We start from the raw sequence: 23,024 nt of genomic DNA, 5'->3' as shown, positions 1-23,024 counted from the left end.
TTCTCAGGGGACTGGGTAGCTGAGAAGACAAGGCTAGCAGTTTAGGGATTTGCCCATATATGCATAGAATTTAGTTGAGCCATAGCATTCATAATTCAATATGAATACGAGGTCTGTAAAATTTATACACAGAATGGCAAAAAAAAATTCTTGAGGAAAGTAGAAGATAAAGTAAATTACTATAGTTTTCCCTATAAAATTTCCTACACAGAGGTTTTGATTTTACTGTGGATCAGTTAATTTTTGTCTTTTTGGGAAATGAATGCTCAAGGTAATCTACGTTCTACCATGATTCCAAACAAAAAAATACATTTATTGTAACACTTTAAGACACAACTAACAGTATGTTCTACATGTACTTTAGCACAAATGTGATCTTCTGCATTCTGCTGCATATCTCCTCTAAGATCATTAACTGGGATATGTGCCATACAGCCTGGAATGTATGTCTATGGCTGAGTAAAGAAAATTAAATCAACTATGAATTTTTGAGGAAGAACATTGAACAATAAAAAATATTAAAATTGAAATGAAAGAACATTAAAAATATAATAGGTTATAATGATATAAGGTAGTCTAAAGTAGAAACTTTGGGTTTGTTCTTCTGTCTATAGTTCTGCTGTCAGCGCCAGGTGGGCAGATCCTTATAGCTGTAACAATCTAACTACAAGAAAGAATCATATGCTTGAAAATTCAATGTCTGTTTAAAGCAAGTAAGAATTTTCATTACTCTATGTGAATAAGTAATTAAAAAGAACATTAAAACAATTTTTTGTGTTAAGTAGGGTAACCAAATTAATGGGAGTCATACAAAAGTCATTATACCCCCACAACCAATAATAATAGTAAAAAGCAATAGCAGTGCAAAACACTTCAGTAATGGTATTGTGTTCTGTAGCTCTATATATACACCTGACACAGCTTTTCCCCAAATTAATGACAGTATGTGCTCTGAATGTGACAGAAGATAGTGATGGAAAGAGAAGAAAATTAAATCCAGACAATGGTATGATGCCATTATCAACTGCACGAGTTTAGACCTCAATAGTTTGGGGGTTTTTTTCCCACAGAAAACTCACGCTCAGGATTCTTACATCTGGGTTTCAGCTTTTCCTTGTGATTTAAGTGTAAATTCAGAAATTCTTAAAGGTTTTCAGTAAATATGACAGAGACAGAAGTAGCAGGATCAAAGAAGAATTAAATTCCATATTGATATTATATCGTGCCATAAAACATAGTCAGTACAAGCTGAGCCTTTCCAAAAGTTGATGATTTAATGGGAGGTGAACTTTCCCTAAAGAAATAAATTTAAAAATGAAAAATTATTTCATTTCACCCGCCACAAATGCTTAAATGAGAAATATGCCAAAGAATACATTCAAGACAGGGGGAAAGAGTTGGAACCAAAAACAGGAAACTATCTCAGGTGCTACAAATAGCAGCATTACACAGACACAACCTCAAGGAGGAGTAAGAGCAAAGCTGGTAGTGTCACTGGTAATGAAGGCCAGCTGCACTGTTGCCAGGACCACACTATGTTGAACCTAATTAGCATTAAAAGACCTAGAAGCCTTGACTTAGTAGCCAATCCTGGACCTGACAGCTGCTAGTGGCATGTATTTAAATTTCGAAAGATACCCCAGATAATTGTTGTTAACAAAAATAAAAATTCCTTTCTCTCTCCCTTCACTCATCCTATCCTGCACCTCCCTGCTACTATTAATTTCATCTTTCTAATCCTTCTCTTCCCCACATTTTTAGCTGCTCATGATCTTTCTTTCTGCATTCCTCACCTACCATTTCTTCCCTCTATTCTGTCTCTCTTACTGTAATATCTCTCACTATTACAACAAGAGATGGAAGAGGCCTTTTAGATGCTGAAGGCTTTCCAATTGGGTTGACCAAGACAATAGAAGCACCAGTAGGTACTGGGCTATAACAAAGTGAGAGGAGAGAACAGCAGCACAAACAGGAAGGAGGGTTTGTCAGGTCCATCATTTACTGCTGGTTGGCAGCGTCCCAATGTTATATGGTACCTACCAACAGGACACAGTTCAGAGGCATTAACTTTTTCTTGAATTTAAATGGCAGCAAACAGAGTGGTCCTTCAGCGTGTTCTCTGGACCTGCCCAAGAGGCAAAATCCCAGCAGTCCAGCAGTGCAAGCATGTAATCCTGATACCAGAAATGCTTCAAATTTTGCTCAGGCTTCTGAGAAAGAACTGGCAGTAGATCTACTGCCAGATTGCCATAGAAGCTGCACTACCAGGGCACAATAAGAAATATTAAAACCTGAGAACTAGAAGGAATACTTTGCTTACATGGTTTTTCAAACTTTCATAATATTTGTATGTACTGTACATTTTTGTAATTTAGTAGTAAAAATATTACCAGAAACTTAACTCTAGATGTGTGATAGTGTTGTTAAATTTTTATTTAAAGTGGTTCTATGCAATAGCAATTCAATTCCTTGTTGTCTTGATCTAATTCAAATAAAACAATTTTATCTCACTTCAAAGAAGACCATGAACAATTAGCTCCAAACAAACTATGCTTCCTTATCAGGAAGCTGTGAATCTTTTGTCTTTTTTTTCTTCAAATAAAAAATAAAATTAATTTTAAGCTTTCAAATTTGTGTTATACCTGAAGTCATTTCTTCATCGAATCCAACAGTGACTATCTTTTCACTCGCAGAACAAAGGAAGAAGCACAATGGTTTTCCATAGCAAAACAACTGCAGCAGGGCAGCCATTATTTAGTTCATAATGAGTGCATGTTAAAATCAAAATGTTATTTACAAAAATAAAGACAGAATATTTTACTTAACATATCTAGTCAGATTACCTTTAGTGCAGTATTTTTGCCATAAGAAACTTATTTTGGGTGCATTATTACAAATATTGTCTACAGTAATATACTAAATACATACTTTTTCAATAAACTATCAATCCCTTTTATCCTAACGTCAGTGAATCTAAGAAACCTGTGGCCATTTTTGTTTAACCCCTATCTGCAATAATGTAAAGTGCAAAGAACAGCATGGTCTAGTTCTTGTAGGAAGTAAAAGAGATCTCTTCTGCAGCAAATTCCGGAACTTCTTAATTATATACAGACTTATTATCTGTATCCCCAGTGTTATAAAGTACCAGAACTTCATTAGAAAAATTAAGATGGAAAAATGAAGGCGCTACTTTGTAAATTTCCAGTGGAAATTAGCTGGAAGAAGCAGAGGAATACTGGATCAAAAGAGGGTAATCATGCTTAACTGTGCCCTAGAGCACCCGCATGTATAATACGATTTGCACAGTAACTACCTCTCCTATTACTGCTTGTTTGGAGTATTCTGTGTTAATGGGGTTAGCTAATTTAGTATTTTAACTTAAAAAGACTCTGCTGATTAATAAATGTTGCACACTGTGCTAGTAATTAAAATAAATGGAAGAGTTACAAATAGAAGTTGAATTGTTAAGAAAACATTATCTGAAAATATATGATAATCCCTGTTTATCATAATACAATAACAGTCCGGAAAATATGCAAATTGCTGAAGTTGCAAAGCATATGAAAAACTAAGTATAATTTGAAAAAAGTTTTCAGATGTGTTATACTTGTATGACATAAAATGTAGTAGCCATTTTCACTGCAGCTAAGTGAGAAATACAGTAACAGGTCTTATTAATGTAGAAGTTAAAAGATTTTTTAAAATCTTAAATCTTAAAGTGACTTGCTTTTTAAATTTCATTACCATTAATACCAGGCAGCTAATAACACTGATGCTCTCCAAGTATAGAGCTTATTTAGATCTTTAACTTCTCTGCAAGTGTACCGTTCATGCACAGCACTGTGTAGCACAGAAGCACCTAAGTTGGTTCTAAAGGAAAGCATTGTCTTGCTGAGGATAAGCCCATGAGGAGCTTGGTGCTGCAATGTTCACACGGCATGTGGGAGGCAGGGTGTGCAAGCATTGCACTCTGCTGCACACAAGTGAACCAGTGTGTTCAGGACTAGCTTGGCTATCTCCAGTACAGCCCTGAGCATGGACACAGCCAGAAGCTGAGATCACTTGCCTGATGTCACACCAGAAGACTACAGTAAATCAGTAAACCTCAGCCTTACACTATTGCTGGTTTATCCCTATTCTATCACCACATTGCAACTCCTTCTGATGTATGTTGACTTTATAAAGATGTTTAATAGTATACTTTGAAGCATGAGGCATATTACGTGAGACAGATTTCAGCAAAGTTAATGAAAATAATTTACATTTTTGTTCTCTGGAAAATTAGGCCAGCATGCAGCTGCATGCAACTGAGTAAAGGACTTTTCATGCTTAGTGATCTAAATCTGCTGGATCTAGCAGTTGGTGTCTCAAACTAGACACTAGTTTATTAAGTGGCCATCCCGAAGGAGTCCGGTTGTCACTCCTATCCAAGTGGATGGGGAAATCACTTCATTTGTATGAAAAATAGCACAATAAGGCAGTAACAGCTTCAATTACATGAAAAAAATAATCATTCTTATTAGACTAGATTACCCAGTTGCTCTTTCATTACAAAATAGGAGATTCTAGCAGTTGCTTTAAGTAAGCACAACATTCTCTCTTGCTTTCATTTGTACTACTTCTGCCTGCCTCAAACTCTCCCACAGCTTTTTCAATTATTTCTGCATTTTATCAGAAGCAAAAACTTTCTCAGAGCTTGAAACACTTAGAGAAAATGTGTTACGACTTTAAAGAACCCTGACAATCAAAAGTGAGTGGGAATTCTGAATGTTGTTGGAAATTGCAGGTATACACCAACAATTTTTCTATCTTAAGAGATATCACACAATATTCACTCTGGAAACAGACAGATCAAGGATTCAGTTTGTCATTTTATGCAAACACAAGCTTTCTCAAAAAATGCCACCCACTTCCACTGTTCATTCTCTCCTTATTTTCTAAAGTAGAAGAATAATCAGCATAGGAAGCACTACCAGGAAGAAATACAGTCCCAAAGTACACAATTACATAGAAAGAGACAGAAATTTGTCAATTCATAATAGACACTGCTGAGAAAAACCTACTGCAGAATCGGAGTAACCCTTTGCTGACTCCTCCCTGGAGACCGGCATCCCACACAGCAGCTGCAGCATTACTAGTGAGCATTAGTCCTGATGATGACCTGCAACGCTGTCATCACCTTTTCAAGGTTACAGATATGACCCTTGCATGGTTGGTTGAATATGAAGCACAAACGGAATGATCACAGCCTGAAAATGTCTAATACGCTATGCATTTAGCGTGCATGAAACTGAGAATCATTGCTGTTAGGACATTGCTTCTGTGCATTAAGGATGGCACTAAATGCTTCTTTACCCATAAGGTAAATAAAGACCCCTGATCAATTAATATCTGTCAAAGTTGGAGACTTCAGATTTAAACTGTACAAGACCAAAGCTTCACAATTCACTCACTGAAGAGAGTCAGTGAAATATTTATTACAAGATCTGACCTTCTGAAACTGTTGACACAGTGATGTCTGGGGTAAACCTCATCAAATAAAGACTGGGCAATATAGTCATGCCTATAAATGAACAACATCATCCATCCTTAGTTGGAGTGCATCAGTCAAAATTTATTCAGTGAAAAGAAGACTTTAAATGAGAGGTAGAGCATTAATTATTACCTAGTGGGTTTTTTTCCTTTAAATTTCACTGGCAGAAGCTAGAAATAAAATTTAAAAAAAATAATAAAAAGGCCCAGATTTAAGCTGAGATGTTAAAGTTAAGCTGCTTCTCTCTGACACCAATAAATGAAAGAATAGAGAGAGGAATAGAAAACTGAAGTACATTTTTACTTGTAACTTAACTCAGTTATGTTTTTGGTATGCAAGGAATAAAAAGCACTGTATCTCATTTTTGGCACCACATACAAAAATTAACATTGCCTAAAAGTGGAAAAGTAGCGGAACTAAGAAAATTTTTTTCTTTCAAAACTGTTTTTGAGTAGAATTTCCATTTAAAGTTACTGTTAATACTAAATCAGGGAAAATGTGAGGAAAACAATCCAACAATAAAAACATAAAAGCCAAACTATGCAAATGCAATTGATTCTGGCATTCTTGAGGCCCAGTCCTGAAGCTGACACATGGCATCATGGAGCTGATAGAAAGCTTGAAACAGATCAAAGATAGCAAAGCATTGTGTCCCAGTGAATCAGTGGATCACAGGCTGCTCATGAGGAAAGGTGATTCCTTTCTGTCCTGAATTCTGGTATTAAAGCAACAAAGGATTGCCAAAAGCAGTGAATTCAAGGGAAAAATGACAAAACATCAATTTTTTCTAGTTAACTACAAAGCCAGAGCAGGTGACTTAACAGGCTTTTATTATGATTGGACAAAAGACTTCCATCATGATAAGAAAAGAACTGGACTTATTCTGGCAATAGCCTTAAATCTTTTGGGACAGAAATCTTAAATCTTTTGGGTTGGATTATGTCTGTATTTGGGATTGTATGGAAAAGAACTGGCCTATCTGACACTATTACAGATGCTATGGCTTAGGAAACCAAACTGCTTTAAAGATGATTACAGTTTTTGCATCATGTTCTAATGTGCAACATAAGCTCCCTTCCCTTCCAAGTGAGCTTTGGTAGTCTAATGGGAGAGATAGCAAGTCTCATTGGCATGCAACACCATCTTTCCTCCCATAGTCTGTAAACTCCCTGAATATGAAGACTGAAACAGTATTTTTTCCTTGGCAAGGTGCATGTGGCAAAACAGAATTTGCATTTGTTTTCTTACTTCCATTAAGCCCATCTGTTGCATCACACCTTATTATTATTATTATTATTATTATTACTACAAGTTCTTCTATAGATTCATAGATATGGATGGTACATGCCACACAATTACAAGATAGGGTCTCTGCCCTGAACAGTTTATAATCTAAGGACACAGATTTTAGAAGTATGTACATAGAATGTTTGCTAGTAAGCTGTCAGGTTTGACATTTCATTTTGTCAGGCATGAAAGGTTTCTGAAAGCAACAGAATAAAGAAAACATTCTTATAACAATATAAGAAAAAACAAAGAACTTACTCATTGTCATGTATACAGTTTCTCCATTCCTCCCTTTTCATTTCCTCTCTGGCCTTCTCTAGTGGTGAATTGATTGATGCTGCCACTCGCAAGGTTGGTTCCAAAGGCTTGTAGCGCTGCTGCAATACTTCAGCAGTATCGCGGAAAGGCCCCTGAAAGGTATAGGATAATGTAAGTGTTTTATTGTGGGGTTACAGTTCTTTTCTTTCCTTCTTTTATTCATGACACATCACTGATGAAAGAGGACACAGAATGTCTGGGAAGTGTAGCAAGACTTTTCTTCCAAAATAATTAAAGCAGTTCATTTTGATAGAGAGTTACAGATAACACAAAGATTGATAACATGCTCTAAAGCTCCAAAGAAAGAATGAGAAATGGGCACTCCAGATTTGTTTAACTACTAATAAATATTTATTATTTTAAAACCATACGTTGTTAGAACTGATTTGGAAAACTTAGTTTTTCCTTAGAAAAAACTATTGTTGAAATAAAATCTGATACACAAGTATCAACTGCATCTAGATTCTGCTTAAGCAGAAAGCTTAAGCCTTTTGCTTTTCATAGGATAAATAATGTTTTACCTTAAAGAACATGCTCTTTTCAATTTAACTACAAAGCTACCTGGACGGGAACTTAATACATGACTTAAGATACAATTCTTCTAATACAATTCAAACTAATGACTTCAATAATATAGGTGTATAATCTGTTTTTGAAAAGTCTAATTCCACATTAATGTCATTATTCTTAATAAAAAAAAAGAAAGCTCATAATTCTTTCACAAATCTCTCTCTATATACACATATATATCTTTTTTCCAGAGTATATTGTTTAATAACTGATCATATCAGCATCTACCATTGAACAACAGAGACAAATAGCAGCAGGAAGTCCTTTCCTGCACTGTCAAAGTGACGTATCCTATGTCTTGCTTTTAGTACTAACCAGTAAGAACTTACCTGGAGTATAATTAGTGCCATATTACACTCAGGACAGTTTAGTGGCAGCTCTGGATTTAGAAGTGTTGTTAATTAATTTTTATTTTATTTTCATCATTGTTGATCCTGCAACGAACTACTGAAATCTACTGAAACTATGAACAGACAAAGAATCGTAATCACAGCTTTATTCTTAAAGATATCCTTCTTTAAATAGGTTATCACTAACAAGTCACAGCTGGAGTTACTGCAAGCACTGAGTGAAGACTGTGGGGCTAATAAAAAGAAATGATTCACGCCTCATTTATGTTCACTTATGTTTTACATTAATAGAAACCAATAATAGGAACCAGTTACCATAAAAGTCATGGACCGTAAATAACACAAATGGCAAATAAGTATCATCTAGTACTTTTCACAGCTGGACAGGAGGATTGCTATATTTGAAAGTAGTTAATGGATTTTTATTGGAACTTTACTTTTTAAAGGCACAGCACCATGATTTCAAGATCTTTTTAAAGGTCCTAGTAAGCAAGCGAGCATAATATTTACACTTATTACAGATACTTTCTTGCTTCTACTTTCTAAGTCTGTGTAAAAAAACATGTTCATTTAATATAACCACAATAAGTCTTTAAACACAGAATGAAAAGTGTTATAGCCTGTGAGAGAATTATCAATACTAGAATAGGTCATTAAAACTCGTAAGCAATGTTCCAGTAATATATAATCTGATGATCAAGTTAAAAAAAAGGTTTAAAATTTATAATAAAAAATGAATAATCTGTATTGTAAGATGTTTGCATGAAGTGGATATATGGAGCAAAGAAGAAAGAAATGTACTATTGTCAAATAATATCAAGATAAATATGTTTGCTTTTAGAAAACAGTCTTTCAGAATATTGTATTTCTTCTTCATTGTAAAATATTGACTCATATTCCATCAGGGTAAGGGCCAAATCAGATATCCAAGCAAGGGTTTTTTTTCCATCTTTAATTTCTAAGACCTTCTAACTCTTTCTCAATCCATAATTCAAATGAAATTAAGAGTCCAACTACTAACGGAAGGAGGGGGGAAAGAGTGTAACTAAGCGAAGGTCTCTCAGACAAGGCTGTGTCATCACTAATGAAAGTGGGGTATATATGTTAGAATATTAAGATAACTGTAAACATTCTTTGCAGATTTCCCCATTCCTCTGGATCATGTATTTGAAGAAACTTAACTAGCAATAGGCACCTAAAGAATATATCTAAGATGACAAGACCTCTAAAAAATCCATTTACCTATTTCAATTTTACAAGATTAACTTTAAGATTTGTGGAATATGTGGTAGAATGGTGCTTACATATGTTTTCAAATGCCTGCAAGCATTTCAGGCACCGTGTTTCAAAACTCAAGTCTTCCTGGGGAGGTCAGGCTAGAAAAGTAAGGGAAGGAGTCAACCAACAGTTTTCACCCTGAAAGCTACTCACACAACTCTATGTTCTATGTTTGGAATTTGTACTGAGTAGCATAAATATTCTGGCTACCAATTGGTCTGCCAAATAAAGTTTAGCAGATCGGCATTCTTACTAGTTTACCATAAAATCAGAAACTCATGACAAAAATTAAGATCTACATGAAATCGTATGTTCTCCATTGCCCCCATTCCAGGAGAGCTAACAGCATGCAAAAATTCCCCTAAAAATGGCAATGTGCCTTCTGTCATTAGCATTATCTGTGTTTCCATCAAACTGTAATTCCAGTTAACTCAGTAATAAAAATGATAGATCTAACTCATGTATAAGCATCATTAAAACTTTTCTTTTAAATACACTATCTTACACACACAGAGCTTACCTATAAAATGCTAAATACCCATTTCCCTAAGAGAAAGCTGATAGATAGCTAATTTTTGTTCTTTTAAACATATATAACTGACATTCTCATGTAAAATATCCAACCCTATGGGCAACACAAACTTTAGGTACCTGAAAGAACAGTGAAGTAACAAGTGACTCACAGTGGGCCTGATAGATATTAGAAAAAGATGCTTGGTGCCAAAAAGTGTTACCACAGAGAACTAGGACACAAGTATATCTAGTAATTAAATTCCTTATTGTCACACCAGACAACTTTCAGGATGATGCGTTCTGATAGGTTTTCATTTCCAGCTGTTTCATCAGCTCAAACCAGTGTCCTTTTCTTAGACATACAACCCTAAATTGTCAAAGTGTTGTGCAGGGATTTAGCCGTGTGACTCCCATTAACATCAATAAGAGTCGCGCAGCTAAATCCACGCGCTGTGCTTTGAAAATTTACCCCACAGTGTACATCCCAGGGTGCTGAAAGGATTAAAGTATTATATAGTAAATTCCCTCTTTGAGGTGCAGAAAATAAACAGAACTCTTCTGGTTTGTTCTAAAAGGCTATCTGTGCATGACTGCTGTGCGTGCGTCCGAACTTAGAAAGGTCTATAAAATATTAGAAATCCAAACAGAAGCTTGTAAGATACTTTGTATACAGTAAAGCGGTTTTACAAGAGCAGCTTAACAATGGATAACCTCTGAGTTCCCTCTTCATTTAAAAGCATGAGTCCTAAACAATGTCCAGTAGGCAAAATCTTCCCCTCTATCCTGAGAGACAGAGCATTCAGGCACATCCCACTGAAGGACCATCATAGCTCCTTTGGTCCCAGAATGTAAAGCTATAATGTCATATTTATCTCAACTCCAAACTACCTGATCACCCAAACTGTTTGTTGGCTCATGCTTTGTCTCAATTCTAATGTGAGTCAGTAAGTTCATTCAATGAGGAAGCTCAAGCAGTCAAGGTAGGGAGAACATAAGGAGGGAAGGACAAAGGTGGAGAATTGCCCTGAGGTTGATCCTTACTGTTATAAGCAGTGTGGATCTCTGTGTGGCTCACCTCTACTTCTCCAGATGTACTCTGGCAGGCCTGCATCTCCTTCTTGTACTCTAACCCAAGTGCCTTTGCCTTCATGTCCCACCACCAGTAGACTTGTCCTGCTACAGACAAGTCAATCATGACATAAAGATGAGAAAAGCCTCTTCTGTGTGGGTTAGCCAGTATACCCACAGCTGTCCCCACTGAAGAACAATGTGGATACAATCAATAAACCACACATAAATTGTGGCAGATGGCGTGTGTACACATAGTTTGAACCCAGCAGTAGTTCAAACTTAAGACTGTGTTCAGATCACCTCTACTGAGGGCTGTAATAATATAGTGAAAATAACCATATTGATTCCAAGGAGTAAAATACCAATAAAGATATATTATACATTGCTCATTGCTCATTATTGTTTAATTTCTGTAGTTAAATGATAGCTTTAGTGAAAGTTACTGAGAAGGACTCATTTAGAAGTATTGTCTTTCTAAGCAAAATATGGAAGAGAAAATTTAAATACAGGACAGAGTACAAAAAAAAAAAATCTTAAGAGGTTCTGAAGACATTGTGGTCATTCAAAGTCAAACTGGCACTGATAGTGTATGTGTGAGGTAAGTAGAAGGTTCCGTAGATTAAGCAAACTGAAAAATTCTTCAGAATAGAGGGAAAGATAGAAGTTCTATCCCAAAAGTACCTGTGTCAGTCACTTACTGGCAAAAGCTACATGTCATTGTACTGTCATCAAGTGAGGAACATAAAGGCCTCAAAAGTCTATCATCTGCTGTGTACATTGGGCATATTCTCAGTAGGTTTTGATAATAAGGTGGCAAAAGCTGTTTTGCCATCTTTGGGGATGTTCACTCTGATGCATTATCTCAGAGATCTCCGTTACGTTATAGAAGAGAAAAAAAAGCTATCTGCAACATATGTTGACAACAACTGAAATTAAAATTGAGACCATGACAGTTAAGAATGGGAGCTGGGCAACTTGGCTGTGATGCAGAACAAAATGTAGAAATTTTTGTAATTAAAACTGACACACAGCTAGTGGACACAAAAGAGCAGGAACTATTCTATACTGAGGATGTCTCTTGGCCTTCATATGGAAAACGGTTGCAAAAAGAGGAAAAAGTTGTCAAAACTAGTTAATTTGTCCTATTACCTTTCATTTCTCCTATTATTTTATTGATTTAAAATTGGAAATTAAGAATTCTACCTTTAATGAATCATAATATTGATATTCAATTATATCAGGTCTTCCCTTTGAAATGTTGGAAATGACTTTTTTTCCCCAAAGAACAAAAGTAAAGTCTAAAGAATCATATTTCCCTGTTTTTACATACTACCTAGGTTTCTTTTTCTTTAAGACAAATTTGTTTCAAAAACTTTATATCCTGAATGCAAGCACTAAATCTATATATAAAAATCAAATCCACAAAAGGGATTTTTGGACTTGATGAACCAACTCAAGATATTCTATGGTAATCTATGATAAAAAGATATGAACAAAAGCTGCCTCAGAGACACTGAAAAATGTTACCTGAGGTTTCTGTCTGCCAATAGGTGGCAGAGGCTGTGCTGTGGAGAAAGTCGGAGGCCTTTTACAAGTCGGCCAGTCATAGAGCTCATAGGCGAAGGGACTCTTCATTTGCTGCTGTCTGTGGCTCAATGGCTTTGACTTCCGTAGCAGCAGTTCCATTGGATCTGGGGATTTTCTGAATGGTGAATTGTATATGCCTGCAATCTGAGCAGAAGATGGGGTTATCTTTAACTTCAACTAACTTCAAACTTATTCTTGCATTTATTCTATAAATCAAACCAATTAAAAAACCCTATATAATGAACAGTTCTACACAAAGTTTCTGACAGCTACTGACATGGGATAGATCTGTAGTTTAAATGCATCTCTGGGCATTGCATTACAGTTACAAAAGGGTTTAGATAGGATAATGTAATAGGTAATCTGAGTTTCAGCTCTTCAAGTGGGGGTAACTTTCATTTTATGGAAGGAAATGCTTCCTGTATCTCAAACCCAAGTTTTCTTTCAGTCACATTAAATTTTCCACCTTCTACAGCAGGAGTCAAAGAAACATGCCAGTTTTCCCTTAAAAAATTATTAAAAGTGTACAAATTTGCATGTAGTTTTAAAGGCAAACTATTATAGCTGTTTTGAAATTTAAAGTTTAGTTTAAATACTGATTTAAATTCCTAAACACGATAGGAACAAAAATGTATTGCCTATTATTTCCAAACACATACTTAAAGAGTAAAATAAGTGCTTATGCAAGGGAACATAACTCCTGCCCCTTTAAACTCTGTGCTAGCTGTCGCACAATGTAGACTAAGACAGTGGCAACTGCAGCATTTTTAAAAGTAAAACTGAGTGATTAGTTAAGGGGAAATAGAAGAAAAAGTATGGAATACCAAAAACAAGTAATTGCTTCTTTCCAGCAAAATGGTCACATTAAATTCCTTTAACTATTCAAATGTATTTAGTTTTAATAGTATAAAAATTGCAAAAAACCAAAACTATAGAATATAAATTTCTGAACTGTGAATTAAACTGAAAGATTCATTCTTTACCAAATTTGATATTTCATTTTTTCAGGATACATCATTAATTGCATCACTAGTACAATCTAATATAACAATTACTAATATAAAACATACATTTCAAACTCTGAACAAGTAATCCACATCATTAACAATCTGTGAATATCTAGCAAGTCAAAATTATGTGACAGACTGTTCCCAAATCATTCCTAGAAATGTAGGGATTTTATCAGCTGTATATAAACAATTCTCAAATAGACATATGTGAGTTTACTGAATTAATTATGAACTGTTAAACATGAGAATTCCTATACCATACTGCACAAAGCCACTAAATCTCCTATAAAACAGATGATACGTGCTTAAAATACACCTGGCAAAAATTAAAGATATTGAGTTGCTTTAAGGATATTTATATTTTCTACAACAGTATACTCAGAGTATCCTTAAGATTTTTAAAGTAAATTTGCTGGTTAAAATATATGGTCCTTTCCTTTTACTATAATTTTAATTGCTATGAAGTATTGAATACATATAGTAGGAAAAGAAATCCATTTCGTGATGTGGGGAAAGGTAAGGAAAAGAGTACATGTTTAAAATCTTTCATTTCTCCTTTGGAACACCACTAAGGACCCATGAGAAAACTAAGTAGAGCATCAGCCTTCTCATAAAGTATTAATCTCTTGAGGCTGAGAGGATTGAACACTCCCCAATTAGCTCTAATGTATTTTTCATTAACTTCTACTGCAAAGTTCCAATTTCTTGTGTCAAAACAGTTAAATAAGGCCCATATAAAACTTATTGTTTAATGGACAAAAATATTCAGAGATGGTAGATTATTCAAAATATTGTTGGGCTATTCAAAATTTTATGGGGTATATTCTTCAACTCTGTAAGTGATCTGGCCCTAATGACAATTTATACTGGCCCTCTGTTACATGTTCGCCTCTTAGTGCAAACCCTTTAAACTATTCCATTGCACTATCAGTCTAAATGTGTAATGAGAAAGAGGACATGAATAGAGATAAGTGGTAGAAACAGATGTATGCCAAACAACCACTGGTTGTTCATTCAGCTCTTCAGGATGTCAAACTAAAATGGCAGGGATCCATGCTTCAAATAGTAGGCAAGAAGAATCACTGGAGTGAATGTGAAATTGCAGGCCCATCTGTATGATCTGTAAAATCCAGCTGCATCATAAAGTTTGGTTCTGAAAGTCTGGTACTTACTCACATAAACATCTCACAAAGTTACAGATTCTCCTAATGCTCTTATTATTTTTGCAACATTTCATACATTATCCTATTGCAATTTTCTTATCAGCCCAGTATATTTTTGCCTGCGAACAGTTGGTGACCTGTAAGCACTATGTAGACACAAGTTCCTTATGTTGTCTCAGGCTTTATTGCTCCGTTCCACAATTCTTGAATGCATTTACACTGTACACTTGTTACACAAGCTCTCTTACATATAAAATGCCACAGCCAAGGTCTTCCACACAAATTAGATTCCACGTTGTAGATAGATATACAAACTAACTCACAGTTATTATGGCTCCTCACCCATTAGTCCTACCATGGCCATTGGCTTTGCCTACGTTCTGATCAATGAATTTTTGCCTTCACTCTGTCGATGACAGTACAATAGAAAAGTGATTCCCTTTTTTTCACATTTCACTGAACTGCTCATTGTATTGTTACTTTATCTTTCCACCCATTCGTATGCCACCTATGTTCAGCTGTTGTATCCTGCCTAACGTGGAGACTGTGCATTCTAGCCATGCCGTGCATCTGCAGAGGTCCCCAGCTAGTGGAAGAGATACTGCTCTCTCATGGTGCATCTGTGAAGCACATTTCATAGAAAACTACAATGTCACTGAAAATGTAAACATTTTCTAGAAGAAAAACATCTCCATGTGCACCACTGAGAATCAGGATGACCTAGAATAAACCACTATGGCATAACAATGACTGTCTGAAGTTGGCGGGCATGGATTTGTCGATCAGTAGCAAATCCTGATCAGGGCTGCATCTTCCCCAAATTTACACCCCTTTTTAAGCTTTTTCTTTAAAAAAAAAAAAAAAAAAAGGCTGAAGAAAAAATTCAGTAGGAAATTTAAAAAAAAAAAATTAGATTATTTTAATCTACATGACATTGGTTTGTTTTTTGTTTTCTGTTTCCCCAAAGTGGAAAAATACATAATCTCAAATAATTTACACATTTTTCGTCTGAAGAATTACAGGCAAGAATAACTTTAGTGTGATGTGCTGTCTGGGCTCTAAGAATTGGCATTGCTTCTGTTAGTCATACCTAGAGCAAGTATAAATGGCTCCACGAGTATAATGGCTCTTTGAAACTGCATTTTGCAATCTGTATTGAGATACTACATATAGTCTACTTGATACTTCTTTGTTTAAATGTTTGGCAGTAGAAAAAATTATAGTTCAGAAACGGTTCACTGTGAAATGCTGCTGAATATCTCAAGGTGCAAAAGGAGGATTGGATTTTAGCATTTTTAATGATACCAAAATTAGCCATAATAGGTGTGGGAATCCATTGATTCAGTGTCTTTTGAATTATTATTGCTGAAAAAGTGTTTTAACAAAGAGCCATCTTTTGTTGTTCTTTTTTTTACATGCTATCGGGTTAAACATGCCGATAGCGTACGAACTATGAAAATGGATTTGGAGTTTTAGTGAGGCCAGTTGGACACTTTAAAAGTTCTTGCCTCTACAGTTGAAAATCTGTAAGACCTAGGTCAAAATTTATTATGAAGTGCATTTTGAAATAATAATTTTTAAGCCATCCTTGTTAATTACATTTTAATTATATATGTTCAAGTATTCAAACAGACAGCAGAGCAATCAGCAGAGTTAGTATCTAGATAGATAAAATTAATACTAATTTACTCTAAATTCCCCAAGGTTTGTGGTAAGTTTTTAAGCCTACATTTAAAATTGGCAAAGTTTGGTAGCAGAGTAAAGGGATGAGTTTTATTCTACTTTCCAGTTCAGACCAATCTCTGGCAAAATTGCTTCCATTCATTTTTAAATATCTCTGCAAGTCAGAGTCTTATTTTTGTAATTTCTTGCACATGTGCTGTGTGCTGATGGATGCCCTATTCACTCTATCCTCTGCAGGGAGCTGGCAGTCTGCAGAAATCTAAGAATCTGGAGGATCAAAGCCTTTGGTACTTAATAAATTTGCATATCTTCTTGAGACCAGGACAATGTGTTAAAAGTGTTACTTCATCTTTTCCCTACTTTATACAATATTCTCTCAACTACAAAACCATTGTAGTTAATACTGCTTTTTCAATGGTAGAAGAGTATCTGTCTTGAGATATTACCTCATACTTTGATTCCAGTATTTCCCCACCTTTAGTCCATAAGAAAATATGTTACCCTCCAAAATATTATGATAGGTTACAAAAAGTACCTCTTGTCTGCAGGGAGAATGACCCATTTTTCTGTACTCGTGTTCTTCACAACTAAGAAGGGCCTCAGTCAAAGCCAGCTTTCTGGGACTTCATTTCCAGGAACAATTTTCTAAAATGACAAACACTATGGGGAAATCTGTGCTAACTGTTAAAAAACCTACAACGGAGTTATTTGCAGTACTGTCATGCTAACTTCCACCTCAATAAGACCAAAGAAATCTCTGGAGGGGGCTCTGCTAATAGCTTCTTACTGACCTCCTTGCATCAGGCCCTTCTGGTGAATGGTGGCCCAGTGGTGAATATGGCAAATGAGGTGTGAAAGCACAGATTTTTTTTTTTTTTTTTTTAAGACTATGGTTCTGACTTGTCACGGAAAATACAAAAAAAAAAAAAAGAGAGAAATGAGTTATACAATAGATATATTTTTCCCCTAGAATTCTCTGCCTCAGACCTTCCATCATGGAAACCCAAGCATGACCTGGAATATTAATTGTGTCAGGTCAAGCATACTGGCAAATGTACCATTTGTTACCCAGTCATCCTTAGCATTACATTAATATTTTGAATCATTTTGCATTTCTAACACTCTATCATTTAGTTTCCTCCCAATCATTTTCTTATCTTTATAATTAATGGTAGCATATAAAGAAAGAAAAAAAAATGTAAGAAAACAAATATTAATTTAATGAACATTAGCAAAGAAAAGATTTGTGGGATTTTTCTTTTATATTTTGTATTGCTTCCACCTCTAATCCTATATTTAGTCTATGCTGTGGAATATCCATTTTTGTCTTTTCCTGTTTATCATTTCTATACGGAGAGAAAGACTTAACTGTTTTTCCCCAGAATACAACAAAGAAATTATTAAGGAGCTTGCCTTGAAAGCTAAATTATGAAGGAAGACAGCAGCAAAAGAAATAGAAAGAAGGAAGGAAGAAAAAAAGAAAAAGGTGCAGGTAGAAAGGGAAAGACAAGGCTGTGTTGATTATGCTGGTTAGTTCCTCAGAAAAGATCGGTGATCCCAAGTGGTATAATAAAACGTGAACAGTTTTAGATGCTGCAATTTTTATTCATGAATGAATTATTTCTTATTCTTCTTTCTTATGTCTTGACTGAGCTTTGAAAGTCTACATATAAAATTCCAAGCAAAATATGCCCTGATAGTGTAGCTGCTGCACTGCAAATAATTACACACATGCAAAATTAAAAATCGATGAAGTTGAGCTGAAGATAAAATGTAAGCGTGAAGTCAATACGAAGTGTATGCTCATATCTTTAAAATATTTTTTACTGTAATTTAACTAAACAATAATAAAGGTATGCTCTGTTTTAATTACTTCTCCATATCAAGTCTGAAAGTCTGAAATAATCAACATATATCATGAATATGAATGTTTCATTTAGCAGTCATTTAAGCTCAAAAAAAAAGCTTTGAGGGAGGAAGCCTTTGCAAGTGATTGTCACAGTAAGAATCTAAATAAAGTCCTACTTTCTCATTCTGGTCTTTTAATGAGGAGGTAAACAAGAAGGAAAAAACTCAACAAAATAGGCCCTTAACTTGAAAATCCTTTTTTGCTCCATTGTAATTTGTAAAAAAACTAAGCAGGCTGAGAGGAGAGGTAAGATATCTTTAAAAGCCATAAAAGTAAAAGCATGAAGGAGAGCTGTGAATGAAATATTTGCTAGAGATGGGATTGCTGAATCAACACTGACCAGTGCACTTCATCATAATTATCAGGACATACTACTGCCAGGGGATTTATAAAAATCCCACTCAGCAAATAATTGCCCTGCTGTTAGGAGATAGTCGGAGTGTTAACACACTGTCACAGTCCAGCGTTTAGTAAGATATTCAACATTCAATTACTCTTGCTGAGAAGTAAAAGGAAACATGATCATTTCTCAGCTACTGCAGTTATGCTTCCACATGAATTCCAGTGAACAATCTTGTTAATCCCCAGATATAGTTTCTCTAGGAGGTAAAAGAAATACCTTAAAACATTAATGATTCACAAGGAAAAAAAACATGTTTATATGATGCTGCAACCATGTCTGTAAAAGGAAAGGAATTTAAAACTTCTAAATAACTAGTTTATTACAGGCTGTCAGAATATTCCATATGTAGTGAAAATAAAAGGGTAATATCTTTACTATGAAATTTATTGGGGAAAGAGCCATCTATAAAAATTCTGTAAATACTGGTTTAGCAACAAGTATAATAAAACTATGTCCATGAACTCAAATTTGGAACATCAAAATGTTGAAGCCACATTAGAACGTATTCTACTAGGAATAATCTGTGATTTTTTAACTAATATGAACATATTTTTATATTAACAATTAAGAAATATAGTGTAAACTTTATTCAGATATTGGAAGAATACCATAGTGTGGTTCAACATTCCAATTTGAGATAAAATTTCCTTACCATGGCTGACAATAGGAAAAATGTCACCTAGCTTTATAAATGTAGGTTAAGTTCTCACTGAGCTAATGCTACTCCTTAGGCCTGATCCTGTAATCCTTATAAAAATATACTCTCAGGAACTGCGTCTAAATCAGAATTGGAGGACCTAGCCTGTTATTGTACCTAAGGTATTTTAGCTTTGTTTGAGATACTGATTTTATGCAGAGACTGAAGAATTCATAAATGAGTGATGAGTAGCGTATATTCTTTCAAGTGGGATTAATTACCTGTCTTCTGCTTAATATATATTCTGTTTAAACAGAGTAATAGAAGCATTAATTATTGTTATTCTGCCTTCAGATTGTAAATCCTGGTTCAGTCCTTTTCATCTGTGAAATGTTTGCTTGATATCAAAATAATAGTGCAATCACGTTTTAAATGCACTTTTATAAGTAAACCAGGCTGCAATTTTATGGACTATACAATGAGGTGTTAAGGAAACATTCAAGTCCAGTATCCTGGCCACAGACCATAAAATCAACCTCTAAACCTGCACAGGCACTAAGTTCAATTGCAGAAAACAAAACTGTAACTGAGTCTTCAAAGAGGTACCAAGTGCTTGGGTATTTAGGAAACAAGACAAAAGAGAAACAAACTCTTAGTTTAATGCATGAATCATTGTGGCATAATATCCAAAACACAGCAGCCCAGCAAATGCAGAGGCATCCCAAAAATGTATCCACCTTTCATTGATTCTCTCTTTCTGACTGAGGCTTACTCTGTCAAATGTAATTCTTAAGCAGGCTCTTGATGACTTGACTAGATCAGGGATAATAACTTGACTGAGAGAGTGATGGCATGGGAGACAATACTCTTGTGATGAAGACACAGAACAGAGACAGAGCATTCAAAGTTCTCTTACTGACTTCTCATTTGACATCTAACTGATTTCAAAACAAGCAGAAAAATACATTTTACCTTGCTTAATGACTTTATTTTAAAAATAGGAACGGGAAATTCCATTGCTGTTATCATTTTTTTCTTTAAGAAGTGCAGGGGTGAGTATGGGATCATGTACAAATTCTAGGAATCTCTGAAAACCAACCTGTTTCTACAACCACCCTGTATAAATGGGAATTAAAGAGCTTAGTCTGAAGAATAATCTCTGAAGGTGATTTTATTCTTCCATGTCTCAATAACTGCATGTGAACACACAGACGGTATTTCCTTACTTCACAGAGTTATTTTGAGGCTAAAATTCTTTATGCTTGTGAGAAGTTTTCAGAGCCTCAAAACACTTATTTAAATGTGTGATATTATTTACATCTTTAAATTTAATATTCCATCTACTGTCATTATCATAATGGAAAATATTAGCTTTGTAAAAAAAAAAAATCAACTTGAAATTCACTCCTTTTCTCACTGGACTCAGAAAAACCCTTGTAATTATACCATTTAGTATCTCTGAATTTGTAACACCAGAAGTTACCTACAACAATATATCAGAAGGCAGGAGAAGCTCAGAGAAGACAGATAGAGATGGAAATCATATGGAAATTTCCTTTGTTAATGAAATAATTGCTAAATAGAGAATTCATTCACTTCTCCAGAAATACGTATGTGCAATTGAACAATGTAACATTTCATTGCTTTTCATTGCTTCTTGTGTCTGTTGCACTGTGCTTACATGTGAATCTTCCCTCACAGACATACATTCTGACAGATTTATTAAAGAATTTGCTGCAGTAAACCTATAGGATTAGACAATGACTAAAAAAATCAAAATGTGGCAGTATGTTTAACAAAGCTGTCTTCAATGAGACCAATATAAAATGAGGTGAAGGTTTAATGAATGGTCATAGTATTGCATACAGGAAAGAATAAAGAAGAAGGAACAGAACCATGTTAGTCAGATTTGTAAAGGAAGTCAGAAATTAGTAGAAAAGAGTGATGTCATAAGAAAAAATTAAAACATGAAGATTTTATTCAAAGATTGATGAAACAGAAAAACTGGAAGCAAAGCAAACAATAGGTGAGGGAAGATACACAGTTTTCATTATGTCTGTTGCAGGACAGACACAATTCCCAAATTAACAGTATATATTAGATACTAAACAAAAGCATTGAATATTGAACACACTGTGCAAGTTAATGAAGGAACTTTACCATTATACTATTCACTTGCCTAAGAGCTGAAAAACAAAAGAATTGGTGTGTACATCACTCATCTTGAAGTCTCATTAAAGCAAGGATACCATCAGTGCCACTTCTTAATCAACAGGAAGGTTTGCTGTTGAGAAATGTACAGCATTTTATCTTCATGACTTCTCCCATGCCATTCCTAACCTCCCTCTTCTTATATATCTATCTCTTATTTAGCATGTAATTCTTCTGATATAATAGTTTCAAAAATTACCTGAGCAAGACCATACATCACATCAAACTTGTATAAACACCAGACAGACTACTACACATCAACCAAATTTATCCCAGTAAAAATTTCAGAAATGTCAGTGGAGTTCCACTCCGTGCAAGTGTGTGTGAATGTGGCTCTCTGTGTGAGCTATTTAGTTGATATTTGCACTACATCGTAATTCCCTTGCAATATAGATTCTTTCTTAAATGTGTGTACCACATCATACACAAAGCCAACATTCAATATATAACTCACTCTTATCAGTTTTCTGACCCTGCAGCAATCCAGCCCTTTTGCCACCCCAATTGACAGTAATACACAAAATGTGGTCATGTTTTCCTAAGATCTCAGCATGTACACTTTTGATAGATCACACAGCTTGTCCTTTAAACTCTGCCATTAATCCTACCCACAGGAGTTAGGCAAGAAGTTTGTTGTCCAGAAAAAAAACACACAAACAGAGATTATGCAATTCAAATGCTCAAAAAGACCTTCTAGCTAGTGGATTTTTAAATGACTAGTGCTAGATGCAGAGATGCTAAATGCTGTAATACATGGTAGATACAGAGATGCCACTATGCTATAATAACATATGCTTACTATGAGTGACATGGCTAGTAACAAGCTATTTAGAAGCCCTGAGAAATATTGCTATGTCTACATGGATATGCCTTTAGACAACTGCGCTTGCATAGGATCAATCACAAAACAGCACTCAAACTTTACATCCTATTGTGTGTTAAGCTCTTTCTAATGACAGATGATTTTTCAGTATAAACTCTTTCTCATTTCTTTACACAGTTATCCAGTTATCAAACAAACTGAAATGATTTTATAATCAGCCTTTAGGAAAAATACAATTTGCAATACTGTCACAGAACACGCTTAAAATTATTAAATTTGTTCTATTTTTAAGTTTATTCACACACTATCTTTAAAAAATAGGATGTCAATAACTTGTTTTCTGGGAAGTGTGGCAAAGGGAGAAATTATAGATTTCTGTTGGAAGCACTTTCATTTACCACTTGTGCTAAAATGAAACTTAAGACTGAATGGGAAGGAAGTACTTTTCACTGACACTGGGGAGAAATACACATGAAATGGTGCATAGCCATCTATTACTTATAGGAGGTAGGTTAGGCTGTCAGCAGATAGCGCTTCCCCATCCTCTTCCCATTGCTCCCTAACCTACGGAGTTACTCTTTTTTATGAAGATCACCACACTTGCCGTCCTAGTTTTGGCTTTGATTGTACTTGCCCTTTCTAGGGAGACAACCACCCCTTCTTAGAGAAAAAGAAAGG

The 23,024-nt window shown here is 35.0% G+C and overlaps 1 protein-coding gene across 1 annotated transcript in view; it reads right to left on the bottom strand.

Moving 5' to 3' along the window:
- Positions 1-23,024, bottom strand: part of SPATA17 (spermatogenesis associated 17) — a 94,639-nt gene that overhangs the window by 22,371 nt on the left and 49,244 nt on the right. Inside the window, exons 7-8 of the mRNA XM_010562156.1 lie at positions 12,448-12,651; positions 7,079-7,230 (exon numbers count right to left, since the gene is read on the bottom strand). Coding sequence (XP_010560458.1) covers positions 7,079-7,230; positions 12,448-12,651 — 356 coding nt within the window. The remainder of the gene's footprint in view (positions 1-7,078; positions 7,231-12,447; positions 12,652-23,024) is intronic.

The sequence above is a fragment of the Haliaeetus leucocephalus genome, unplaced genomic scaffold, assembly GCF_000737465.1.
Source record: "Haliaeetus leucocephalus isolate CR32 unplaced genomic scaffold, Haliaeetus_leucocephalus-4.0 Scaffold156, whole genome shotgun sequence".
Classification (NCBI taxonomy): Eukaryota; Metazoa; Chordata; class Aves; order Accipitriformes; family Accipitridae; genus Haliaeetus; species Haliaeetus leucocephalus.
The sequence above is the reverse complement of the archived record's forward strand: the minus strand, read 5'-3'. Positions and strand labels throughout refer to the sequence as shown.